The sequence below is a fragment of the Xenopus laevis genome, chromosome 2L (assembly GCF_017654675.1).
Source record: "Xenopus laevis strain J_2021 chromosome 2L, Xenopus_laevis_v10.1, whole genome shotgun sequence".
NCBI lineage: Eukaryota > Metazoa > Chordata > Amphibia > Anura > Pipidae > Xenopus > Xenopus laevis.
The window spans coordinates 15,579,110-15,592,239 of NC_054373.1; the positions used below are offsets into that span (position 1 = coordinate 15,579,110).

Here is a 13,130-nt window from a genome sequence, read left to right on the forward strand (position 1 = left end):
TCATCATAATAACTAGTACCATAGAACAAGGTATTTAAAATGCCAAGCCTGTATAATTATGTCCTTAATAACATGGAATTGGCTGCCGTCTTTACCCCTCTGTTTGGTATTTTCTGCATTGGTCTGTGCTGCTGAACTAATAAACAAGCCACAGGCTGAAGATTCACATGTTGTACCCACAGCTGAACTCTGAATAATAAGTATTCATTGGCCTATGAACCTACTTTATTTAAGTGACCTTAAGTATTTCTATAAACCATGTCTGAGCTGCCCAACTAATTAATGACAAATAATTATTCACAGAGGGACGGCCATGTAAGCATTTTATGCTCATCAGCCTGAACATTACACTGACCCTGAATTTTAAACATGGTTTAATTAGTGGTTATATAAAAAAAAAACTCAGCAGGTCCCCTACCGTCATTCACCTAATGGCATTTAGTAGTTTCCCTCTCCAGCTCAGTTCCAATAGGTATTCCTTATAATAACAGCACTGTTATCACATAACCAGAGAACTCACTCTGCGCCCAATAGTCATTGAAGAAGGATACTTATGGGGGATGTAAAAAAAAAGTCAGTAACAGCAAAAAACATTTTCCTTTGTGTGAATTTAATTCATCTTTTGTGAATCTGGAAACTGTTCAGCAACTACGTCTGACAATGGTAGAGGAATTGCAAATATTCTAGTTGTGGCAGTCTACAGTGTATGAAATAACATTTCTTACTGAAAAAGTTATGTTTGCTCCAAAAGATTACAACACCTTTAAGCATTTCTTAAAAGTGCACAATGCTCAATTAGTGTTAGTGTAGAGCAGTGGCTTTGAGACTATTTAGAGCCCCCCCACAAGCAGCACCCTCCCGTAAACAAACTCTCTCCCCTTTCCAGCCACTTCTCCCACCTTCTAGCTCACTGCTGCGCTCCTCAGTTTAGTGGTGGAATGGGGCAAAATTTTACAGGCAAAAGTGGCTGGGGAGAAGGACTTCCATTCAGCAGCTCCCCCCCCGTAGGGTTTTCTATATTGTAGCTATGCCACAACCTCCTTTTATGTTACATTTTGTCAATTCTACTTAGTCCTAGACATGTTACTAATATAACAATTTATATTTTAATGCATGTATGTTACTATAACATGTTGTGGTAAGAACCTTCTGTTACAGTTCCAGAAGTATCCACAGTGGCAAATAAATACTGGCCTTTAGACTAAACCTTCCTTGCTTACTTTGTTGTAGTTGACCTGCTATAGTTCCAGGGGTACCCAGGGCACAAATAAACACTCACCCCAAATCTCCCCCTAACTGGCCTTCAGGCTGGGCCCCCTTAGCTCATAACAAGGTTACAGATATATAGAAACATTGGGGTAACAGTCACCCTGCTATAGTTCCAGGGTTACCCAGGGTACAAATAAGCACTCACCCCAAATCTCCCCCTAACTGGCCTTCAGGCTGGGCCACCTTAGCTCATAACAAGGTTACAGATATATAGAAACATTGGGGTAACAGTCACCCTGCTATAGTTCCAAAGGTACCCAGGGTACAAATAAGCACTCACCCCAAATCTCCACATAACTGGCCTTTAGGCTGGGCCCCTTAGCTCATAACAAGGTTACGAAGCAGAACTTTCAGTATAAGTTGAAAAATAGGCACAAAATAAGAAAGTACTTAGAATGGCTCATTTGTTTTTTCTCATTGTTCCAATGATTGCTCATTTTTTTTGGAATATCCTTTCGTACTTTATTAGGGTTAGGTCTGGCAAACTGAGTCTTCTGAAGTTCAGCAGTTTCCTTATAATGTGATATACCCCCTTCCTCTGAGGAGAACTAGTACTCTGCTCCATGACTCCATTCTCAATTACCCCTTTCTTGGGACATCTCCCAGCATGCCCCTGGCACACATTGAGTAACACACAAACTGCAGCACATCAATTACAAGGTGAACAAAGATCCTTTTATTGTTGTCACAAATGCAACTTTTCTGGCTTCTGGCCTTTAATTTGCCCTTCATCAAGCCTCAACATGGTTCACATTTGTCTTTTTGGGACCTCCCCACTCTCTGTTTCTTTTAAATAAAAGAAATACTAACAAACCTTAATCCCTAAATAATTAAAAAGGTAATTACAAAAGCATTATTCTATATGCTAGTGAGCAAATGATCATAAAGCCTGTCTGAGTCTGGAAATGAACCGGTTTTATAATAAATACTTACCTGATGACTGGCCTCCCCATCATTAGAATGTGCCACATTTCTACCTGTGTAGTGTGCACCTAAATGAGTGGAAATCATTTGGAGAATGCATAGTCATATCTTAAAAGAGTGGGTCTTTAAGTTAACTTTTATTATGTTATAAAATGGCTAATTCTAAGCAACTTTTTAATTAAACTTCATTGTTTCTTTATAGTTTTTTTATTATTTGCCTTCTTCTTCTGGCTTTTTCCAGCTTTCAGATGTAAGGCTACAAATGTTTTTATTACTCATCTTTCTATTCAGGCCTCTTCTATTCATATTCCAGTCTCTTATTAAAATCAGTGCATGGTTGCTAGGGTAATTTGGACCCTAGCAACCAGATTGCCGTAATTACAAACTCAAGAGCTGCTGAATAAAAATCTAAATAACTCAAAAACCATAAATAATAAAAAATGAAAAGCAACTGCAAATTGTCTCAGAATATTACTCTCTACATCATACTAAAAGTGAATTTCAAGTGGTAGAAGGAAACAATCCAAGAGCTGTAGAAGCATTTTGGTGTGGAATTGTAATGAATATTCACCGGTCCTCTTCGGCAAGATGGCGGTTCCGGTTCTCCTCGGCAAGATGGCAGGCTCTAGGACTTCCTCATGGCACGTTCTGATGCCTGTGCGCCAAACGTGCGCAACATGTTGACGCCAGCGCATCAGAATGGACACAGCATCAGGACACCAGCACGTCAAGGTGCGCAACGTCAGCACGCAGTGTCTGTTTGGCGCCAAAACTGTCCTATTTAAGATGCCAGAACATTACAGACCTTGCCCAAATATAACTTCATCTTATTTAGTTCCAGGGTGTGATCTATTGCTAATTCCTTTGATTCTTGTTATTGACCTCGGCCTGCTATTTGGATTATGAACCTCGCTGCCTGGATTTGACCCTTTGCCTGGACTTTGTTTAATCTTTTGCCTAACCCTTTTGTTACCGCAAACTGTATTGAACTTAAAGCTTTCTCCTTGGTCCGCAAAATCCCAACAGAGCCTTCGGGCCCTGACAGGAATATAGTTATACTTCTTCATTTTTGTTTTTCATGAGCAGAAAACATAAATGTCACATTGTTTAAACAAACTGACCTACAATGCCTTAGGCAATAGGCAACCTTTGTTTTGTATGATTTTATCTCTGCATCTAGGGCCAGCTTTACTCTTACAGGAATAGGATGTTCTCATCAGTATATAATCATTCAGCTTGACTGTATGTACAGCATATTGCAGTGACATATGTATTTAAACACATCAAGATTGCTAACCTGATTCAGAGAGAGGCATGGGCATAGCATACATTGTAAATAGTCATTAGTGTAAATTTGGTCTGAGCTGGATCTTAATCTGACCACACCTGGGAGGCCTGCCAGCCTGGGCAATTTCAACCTATATTATGGCATGACTTTGTGATTATGCCCTGAATCAAGCTCATTCTAAAAACAATGTACCATTGGTAGGTGCAAGCCATAGGCATGTGAATCAGCTACAAATTACTCTAGTAATAATGACAATTGTGGTATGTTCTATGGTGTTCTGTCATCTTCTACTCACTTTGCTGAGATGATAGCATCAGCAAAGCACAATGTTCTTAAGTAGCCCTAAACCTAACACCTGCTTCTTCTATTGCACCTTATACTGTACCTATAGATCAGTGGTCCATAACCAGTGGTTTAGGAGTAACATGTTGCTCACCAACCCCTTGGATGTTGCTCCCAGTGGCCTTAAAGCAGGAGCTTATTTTTGAATTCCAGGCTTGGAGGCAAGTTTAAGTTGCATACAAACCAAGTGTACTGCCAAACAGAGTCTCCTGTAGGCTGCCAGTCCACATATGAGCTACTAAATGGCCAATGACAACACTTATTTTCTCCCACCCAGGAACATTTTTATGCTTGTGTTGCTCCCCATCTATTTTTACATCTGTATGTGGCTCACTGGTAATAAGGGTTAGGGACCTCCACTCCACTGGACATTTAACCCAATCACTTTTTACAGATGAGGCCCACGCAAATACATTCCCATCCCCATTTACAGGCCTGGATTTATGGGGAGGCCACAAAAGGCCTGGGCCTAGGGCAGCAGGATTTTAGGGGCGGCATGTCACCCAGCAGCATCAACATTGGTTTGAAGCACTGGGGAAACACAGGAGGTTTGTTTAGTTTGTTAAAATTCCGGCGTGCCGATCTTCAGTGTTCCGGACCTGACAAATTAAATTTGTGTATGCCTACTTCCAGACGGGCAAGGACAACAAATGGCGGCGAGCCTAGGGGCCCCCAATATGTATACCCGGCCCTACCAATATATTTTGATATAATCTCTCTCTGTAAAATGCACCGAGAGTTTTGCCTCCCAATGTGTCTGTCCTCGTTGTGTTGTGCACATTCACAGCCGGTGCGCTTCTGGCGTCGTCACACACATCGGTCAGGAGCAAATGACGCAGCTGTCGGATTGCTTGCGTATGACGCAAAGAGAATTCAACTTTGGCACCAATTCTCCTTTTAAAAAGGCCCTTTTCCATTGTAACAGTGCCCAAGCTGGCTTCTGTTCACAGATCCTGCTGAAGTGTTATATTCTATTTGACTTTCCTGGTTTTTGACTTCTGCCTGTTTGACTTCGATCCTTGCCGCCAACCTTGACCCAATTGCCTGGTTTTTGACTATGATTTGCCTGATCCTTGCCGGTACCTCTTCTCAAACTCTCTTGCTACCAAACGCACAAATTCCTTGTTGGTTCCGCAGCAGAAAGCCCAGATTCCCTAAAGGGCGTCAGTGAACACCGGAATCCGCAGGGGTTCTTTTGTGCATCTGACATTACCAGCTGCCTTTAAGGTTCCAGATTGACAAGTACGTTATAGTCTCAAAGAAATTCGATATATACTTGTATTTCATTTTATCTGACTGCTCCTTGAGCTTTCTGCTCACCCTCCATCAGGGCCGCCATCAGGGGGGGACAGGGGGGACAAGCGTACCGGGCCCGGGCATGAAGGGGGGCCCGGCAGCGCTGCATTTTTTTGAAGATCCGGGCCCCCCTTACGAGCGCCCGAGCCGTACGTCATTCCTCTTGAGTGCCGAATGCGGAAGTGCCGAAAAGCCGAAGCCGATGCGCCGAAAAGACCCGAAGTCACGGAAAAAGCTGAAGTCCCGAAGTCACGAAGCGCCGAAAAGACCCGAAGTCACGAAAACAGCCGAAGCCGAAGTCCTGAAGCAGCGCAAAGACCCGAAGTCACGAAAACAGCCGAAGCCGAAGTCCTGAAGCGGTGAAAAGACCCGAAGTCACGAAAGGAGGCGAAGTTGAAGTACTGAAGCCATGAGTTCAATTCTACTGAACACCAGTTTGTGTTTTTTTTTTTAATCCCCTGGCCACCAATGTATTATTTTAATATTCTATAGGCCCCTGCCACCAATCTTTTTTTTTAAACTTTTTTTTTGGGGCCCCAATTTTTTTTTAACTCGTAAGGGGCCCCTTGCCACCATTGTTTTTTTTTGGGTTTTTTTTTTTAAAAAAAAATTAATTTTCTTTTTGGTGGCCCCAAATTTTTTTAACTTGTAAGGGGGCCCCTGCCACCAGTTTTTTTTTTTTTCAAAAAAAAAAAAAAAATTTTAAATTTTTTTTGGGGCCCCAATTTGTTTTTAACTTGTAAGGGGGCCCCTGCCACCAGTTTTTTTTTTTCAAAAAAATTTTTTTTTTCCAAATTTTTTTTTGGGGCCCCAATTTGTTTTTAACTTATAAGGGGGCCCCTGCCGCCAATGTTTTTTTTTTTTTCAAAAAAAAAATTATTTTTTTTTTTAATTTTTTTTGGGGCCCCAATTTGTTTTTAACTTGTAAGGGGGCCCCTGCCACCAGTTTTTTTTTTTAAAAAAAAAATTTTTTTTTTTCCAAATTTTTTTTTTGGGGCCCCAATTTGTTTTTAACTTATAAGGGGGCCCCTGCCACCAATGTTTGTTTATTTTTTAGTTTTTTTTACATTTTTTTTTGTTGGGGCCCCAAGTTTTTTTTAACTTATAAGGGGGCCCCTGCCACCAATGTTTTTAAAAAAAAAAAAAAAAAATGTAAATTTTTTTTTTTGGGGCCCCAATTTTTTTTATAAGGGGGCCCTGACCATCAATAGCTTTTTACAACTTGTGTGGGGGGGGGGTTACTTTTTTAGCGCTGATGTCTGTGTGGTCTTTTAACTGCGATGTGGGCGGGATATGGGGCGGAGCTTGGTCGTCAGTGTGGGCGGGGCCCAGGGGGCCCCAAAAATTTTGTTGTACGCGGCCCTGCCCTCCATTCATTCATTCAAATGCTTCCAGTTTTACCTCTCCTACATTGTAATCAGATCTGTTTTATTTTTTAATTACTTCTATAAACCACATTTTATAGTGAAGATATAACATAGTATCAGCCCATTGAGCAGATAAACTCTCACTGCTCACACGGAGAGAACAAAATGTCCTTTAGAAAGGATAGCCTTCATGTTGTTCTGAGGGTAATGTCTCCAATGCCCATTTATACTTTATAATTAAAGTTGACAACAATACAAGCATTCCATGTGTGTTCTATCATGCTATAATTAAATGTCACATTGGTAAATTATACTCTGTCATTCTATTGTCTGATGTGCGTGACTGGGTTGATACATATATGAATCTCAGGCATCTGATATTGTCACTTTGCACAGAACTAGTTCTCAAGCACCACGAGAAGAAAGTCTAAATCTTTTGACCCTTATTAAGTAGAGAAAATGGCTTGCTTTATGGTTCAGATCATTGGAGTCCTCTGTGGGAGCATTGGTATGGTTCTAACTTGGATAATAACATTAATGCCTCAGTGGAGGATATCGGTCATCGCTGAAAACAATGGACATTCGATTAACCGTATTGATGGACAATGGATCAGCCGATTTGACGGGCTGTGGATAACCTGCGTCAGTAACGGCCATATCTCCCAACGGTGCAACGGCTATGATTCTGTGATGTCCCTCACAACAGACTTAAAAGCTGGAAGAGTGTTAATGATTTTTGCTGTTACATTGACCTTTTTAGGCTTTCTCTTCTCCTTTGTTGGGATGCTGATGTCCCAATCCGCCGGAGGCTCCACCCCCGCGACCCCGCCCCCGACTCTGGCTCCGTCGGCCGTCCGGCGCGCCTGCCGCTATCGACCGCCACCGCGGCGCCCTGTGCCCACCTGCTCTCCCTCCCCCCCCTCATGAGCGCCTTCTCCACCTCCCGCCCGCGCTCCCCCCGGCGCTCCTCGCGCCCCGCCCCCCCCCCCCCGCCCCACCCCCCGCCCCCCCTCCCCCCCTCCCCCACCCCCGCCGCCCCCCCCCCCCGCCCCCCCGCCCCCACCCCCGCCCCCCCCGCCCCCCCCCCCCCCCCCCCCCCCCATTCATCGCCCCCCCCCCCCCCCCACCCCCGCCCCCGGCTCGCTCGCCGTCCCGCCCCCCCCCCCGCCCCCCCCCCCCCCCCCCCCCCCGCCCCCCCGCCCCGCCCCGTCCCGCGCCCCGCCCCCCCCCCCCCCCCCCCCCCGCCCGCGCCCGTCCCCCCCCGCCGGGCCCCCCCCACCTCCCACTCCCTCCGCCCCCCCCCCCGCCCCCCCTCCCCCCCCCCCCCCCCCCTCCTGCCCGCGCGCGTCTGCCCCGCGTCCCCCCCCCCCGACCGCGCCTCCCCCGCCTCCCGGCGCTCCCCGCGCCCCGATCCCTCCCCCCCCCCCCCGCGGATCCGGCTCCGCGCGCCCGCCCCCCCCGACAGACACCTACCTCGCGCGCGGTCCAGCCCTCTCGGATCTCCCCCCCCCCCATGCGCCACCCCCAGCCCCCCCCCCGCCCCGCCCCCCTCGGCCCCACCCCCGCCCCCCCCCCCGCCCGCCGCGGCTTCGCCGCCCCCCCCCTCGCTCCGCTCGGCCCTCCCGCCCCCCCTCCGCAGCGCCCGCCCGCGGCCGGCCCCTCACCTGTTCTCCGTCGTCCGACACCGCGCATCCTGCGTGCCCGCATGCCCCGCCGTCCCCCGGTTGCGGCCCCTGGCCTCGAAGCGCGAGACGCTCTCATCCCAGCCACCTCCTCATCGCCTTTGAGCGTGCGCGTTGTTTGCTGCTTACTTCTGGGATCTTTTATATTCTGAGTGTTATTCTCATCGTTATTCCTGTCAGCTGGACAATGAAGAATATTATCTTTTACAGCTGTGATTCCATTGTCTGCAAAGGAGCATTGAGAATTGAATTAGGAGAGGCCTTGTTCCTGGCTTGGCCAACTGTTGTCTTTCTCCTGGTCGGAGGGATAATTATGTGTTGGGTTTGCCCATGTAAGCACCATGAAGAAAGGGGCACCTACGTCCCACCCAAGGATCAAGAATTGGTGTGTAGAGAACGTCAAACTGAAGAAGAACTGTCAAGTTGTTACAGCAACCCGCACCACATTTAACCACTTTCTGGACTCCTGCCAGTTGCCAAAGGGTTCCATCTTGCTGGCAGAGACAAACACTTGATGGACAGACATGTAAAGACTTATCTTGTATCTTGTAATTATGTATATATTGCCTTGGTGGTTTGTACAATGGAATCTATTTGATCTTTACACTGTTTGTTTAATGTACAGTAAATACATATATATTTTTAATTTAAACAAGCTCTGTTTCATTTTTTTCAACAAAGGGTTGACCAAATAAGTTGTATGTTAAAGAATGTCCTATTGTTATGTCCTATTATGTTTCTTCTTCTTCTGCCTATTTCCAGCTATCAGATGGGGGTCACTCTCCCCCAATATCCAGAAAAACTATTTTACTTTTAGTTACTTTTTTTAGACTTATTTTTCTATTTATAAATCAATATTTATGCAATAATAAAACAATACCTAGGACAGATATGGAATCCATTATCCGGAAACACATTATCCAGAAAGTTCCGAATTACAGAAAGGTCCTCTCCCATAGAGTTTATCCAAATAATCCAAATTTTTAATAATGGTTTCCCTTTTTTCATCATAATAATAAAACAGTAGCTTGTACTTGATCCCCACTAAGATATAATTAATCATTATTGGAGTCAGAACCAGTCTATTGGGTTTATTTAATGTTGACATGATTTTCTAGTAGACTAAAGGTATGCAGATTCAATTTAAGGAAAGATCCATTATCCGGAAAACCCCAGGTACCAAACATTCTGAGTAACAGGTCCCATACCTAACTAAGCTGCATAAACCCACATTGGTGGTAAAACAATTACTCTTGCCCTGTGAGTCTTATTCTCTGCTGCTGGGAGCCAACCATCTTCGTCTTAGGGAGGAACTACACGGACGATTTCCGAGCGATCCATCGCGATGCGTCGCATCCGACGTGACGCCTGCGTTTTTGCGCCAAAATTGTCCATGTAGTTCCTCCCTTATATTCCACTAGTGAAGTGGGGACAGGGGCATTCCTAGCCCCAAAGCTTCCTTGAGATGCAACCCCTTCTTGTCCCTACAGACTTACCTTTACAGCACTAGAAGGGCTGCAATTGTGCTCTCAGCGCTAGAAGTGCCGAATATCAAGTTAATAACCAGGATTTTGGCCCTTAAAGTTAAAAGGAGTGTCTATTTGCCACCCCTTGTAACTTGTGGGGCTCTGCTGCCTGAGGCAAGGTGCTCACCTTCTCATGTCAAAAAAGCCCCTGAGTGTGTGGATACCATGAGCATTTTCATGCAGAATAAAAACAATTAGTTGACCTTTCATTTTTATACCTCAGGGAAACTCCCAGTTACTACCTACCTTACTGATTTTGGACTTATTGCTTTGGATGGGAGCAAGGGAGAGGATACTGAAGTATACACATGTAAAATAGCTCATATACCAGCATATACAGTTTAGATTCAAGGGGTGAGTGATATATGCCCCCCCCCTAGTCAACCAACCCCCTTATTTTACAATAAGAAAGTAAGGGGAAAGGCAGCCAGAAATAGGGGCATATGGCAGGTTCCCAGCAGCAACAGGTTGTAAAATAAAGGACGTTTTCTTCCAAAAACAACAAAAATAGCGTTCAGCAGCAATAACAATTCAGCAAAAAGACAGTGGCAGGAAAATTACAGACCTCTGAGCAGGTAACTGTGTGTGTATGTGTACAAAGACTTCTATGCGTTTAGTTGCCAGACCTCTTTCTGTGTGTCTCTCTCAGTAAGAGTCCTTGAGAGACTGATAAGCCTGGGTTTTAAGGGCTACTGTTTAGCCACCTGAGGCTAATCAGACCCAGCTGGTCAGCCTGTAGGACCTCACTCTGCTATAGGGCACATTTTCCTCCATTCTCCATCCAAGTAGCCATAGTTAGGAAGAATTACCGAATGACCACCCAGTGTAATGACATATTTACCTTTGAACCACATTCAAATGTAAAAGGAGTTGGGGCAACACAAGCATAAAAAAATCCCTGGGGGTGCCAAATAATGGCTGTGGTTGATTTGGGAGCTCCTATGTGGACTGGCAGCCTACAGGAGACTCTGTTTGGCAGTACATCTAGTTTTCATGCAACCAAAACTTGCCTCCAAGCCTGGAATTCATAAGCTGCTTTGAGGCCACTCCGAGCATCATCCAAGGGGTTGGTGAGCAACATGTTGCTCCCAAGCCACTGGTTGGGGACCACTGCCCTAGTCTATGAATGCATTCAGCTCTATACCCCAGTAAAGGGGCCTAGAATATCTTGTTTAAACCCCACATCTTATCAGGCATCAGAAAAACACCCTATTATCTGTCACAGCTACTATGAATCCAAGATTGGGAGCAAAATGGTCCACGTCTCTGAGCGCACTTAGTTATGAAGGTATTGCATAATGATTTTGTGTTTGGTCTTTACAAAGTGGTTGTTCACCTTTGAGTTAACTTTAAGGTGGTTAATTACTAAACTCCGAATGTAAAAATAACAAAAAAAATTGTGTTTTTTTAATAAAATCTGACTTTTAAAAAATCACAAATTTTTCAGAATTTATTAAACCCCGAGGATGGAAAAGTCCAAATCAGAAAATCCGGCATCTCAGACCTGTCGAGGTTGCATATAAGTCAATGGAAGAAGTCCAAATTATTTTTTTTGATGTGTGCTATGTTTCGTGCAATACCCCGATTTTTTGGGGGGTAATTCAGAAAAAAACTTGAAAATCGGATGAAAATCCAAAATATTTTGAAAATCAGATTTTTTCCTGCAAAGCAAATTTTCGGAAAATGTAATAAATAAGCGTAAAAAAACAGAGCGGATTTGATCTAAATTTGTAGCAGAAAATATTGAGATAAATTCCGACTTTGATAAGTAACCCCCTGACTATGATGTTAAGAGTGATATTATGATACAACCTGCAATTGGTTTTCATATTCTTATTGTGGTTTTATTGTGGGTATATTTTGTTATTTAGCTTTTTATTCAGCAGCTCTCTAGTTTGCAATTTCCGAAATTATTCTAACTACCATGCACAGATTTGAAGAGACCGGAATATGAATAGGAGAGGCCTGAATAGAAAGATGAGTAATTAAAAGTAGCAATAACAATACATTTGTAGCCTAACAGAGTTTTTGTTTTTTTAGATGGGGTCAGTGACCCCCATATGGAAACTGGATAAAATCAGAAGAAGGCAAATAATTAAAAAACTATTACAAAAAATTTAAAAAAACGGAAAGCCAAGAGAAAAGTTGCCTTAGAATTAGCCATTCCATAACATACTAAAATGTTAAATTAAAGTTGAACCATCCCATTAATATATATTTTTAAAATTTCTTCTATACAGCATAACTTATGTTTATGGATCATAATCCAGCCTACTCTATGTTGAAAGGGCTTGTGTAAGATTCAATAACTTCCAGGCATACCAGGGATATTTCAGTGGCATCACACATCTAGATTAATTAAAGCTCACATGTTCCATGCATGCAGTTCCCCTGTTATTCATCCTATTGTTTAATGTATGAGCCTGAATATATAAATGGACCTAATCCAATGTAGCACATAACATCACATCACGTCTCCATCTCTGCACTTGTGCTTCCAAAGTCTGGTCTTGCCATTGTCTTGCCTGGAAGAACATGGCTCATTTGGTGGTGCAGATCATTGGATTTCTCTGTGGGTGCATCGGGATGATTCTTGCCTGGGTGATTACGTTTATGCCTCAGTGGAGGGTGTCTGTCATTTTGGAAAATGATGGATCTCAAAATTTCCGACTTGATGGACAGTGGATCAGTCGCTTCGATGGCCTGTGGAGCACCTGCGTTAATCAGGTCCAGAATGCACAACAGTGTAAAAGCTATGACTCCGTGATTTCAGTCTCAACAGACATAAAAGCTGGAAGAGTACTGATGAGCTTTGCTGTTATATTGAGTTTTCTAGCATGTCTTTTCTCCTTTATTGGGCTGGTGCTCACTAGATTTCAAAATAAGTACGGGAAGCACTGCCTTATTCTAACATCGGGAATCCTGTACATTATTAGTATTGTTTTGATGGTTATTCCAGTGATCTGGGTGACGGCCAACATTGTTTGCCAGGCCTGTGAGCCTTACTGCAAAGGAGGATTCAGGATTGAGCTAGGAGAAGCCTTGTTCCTTGCCTGGCCAGCTATTGGATTTCTTCTTGTTGGAGGGATAATGTTATGCTGGGCCTGTCCAAGTAGGCACCAACAAGAAACATGCATCTATTCCACACCTCAGGATCATGGCGTGGCATGCAGAGTACGTCCGACAGATAGAGAACTTTCAGATTGCTACAACAAGATTGAGTATATTTAAATGCCAGAGGAATTGCTTCCAAACCAACAAGGTACTCAAATTTGTGGAGTGAACAATTATATTTTGCCTATTCATAACTTGTATGTATTGTATTACAGTTTTAGAAATCTGTATAAAATCTGTATAAAATCAAAGATAGTTAGATAACTTTTTCTAAACAAATATATTTTATTACGGTAGTGCTTTCCAAATTGTGTAATTGCCT

The 13,130-nt window shown here is 43.9% G+C and overlaps 1 protein-coding gene across 1 annotated transcript; it reads left to right on the plus strand.

The window, feature by feature from the left end:
• Positions 1-12,229: 12,229 nt before the first annotated feature.
• On the plus strand, positions 12,230-12,925 carry cldn17.3.L (claudin 17 gene 3 L homeolog). The gene has a single exon (XM_018245435.1). It carries the CDS (start codon positions 12,230-12,232, stop codon positions 12,923-12,925), a length of 696 nt encoding a protein of 231 aa, XP_018100924.1.
• The last annotated feature ends 205 nt before the right edge of the window (positions 12,926-13,130 follow it).

What these genes read in the sequence shown, in the direction of transcription:
- cldn17.3.L (XM_018245435.1), top strand. Translation starts at nt 12,230, where the DNA reads ATGGCTCATTTGGTGGTGCAGATCATTGGATTTCTCTGTGGGTGCATC.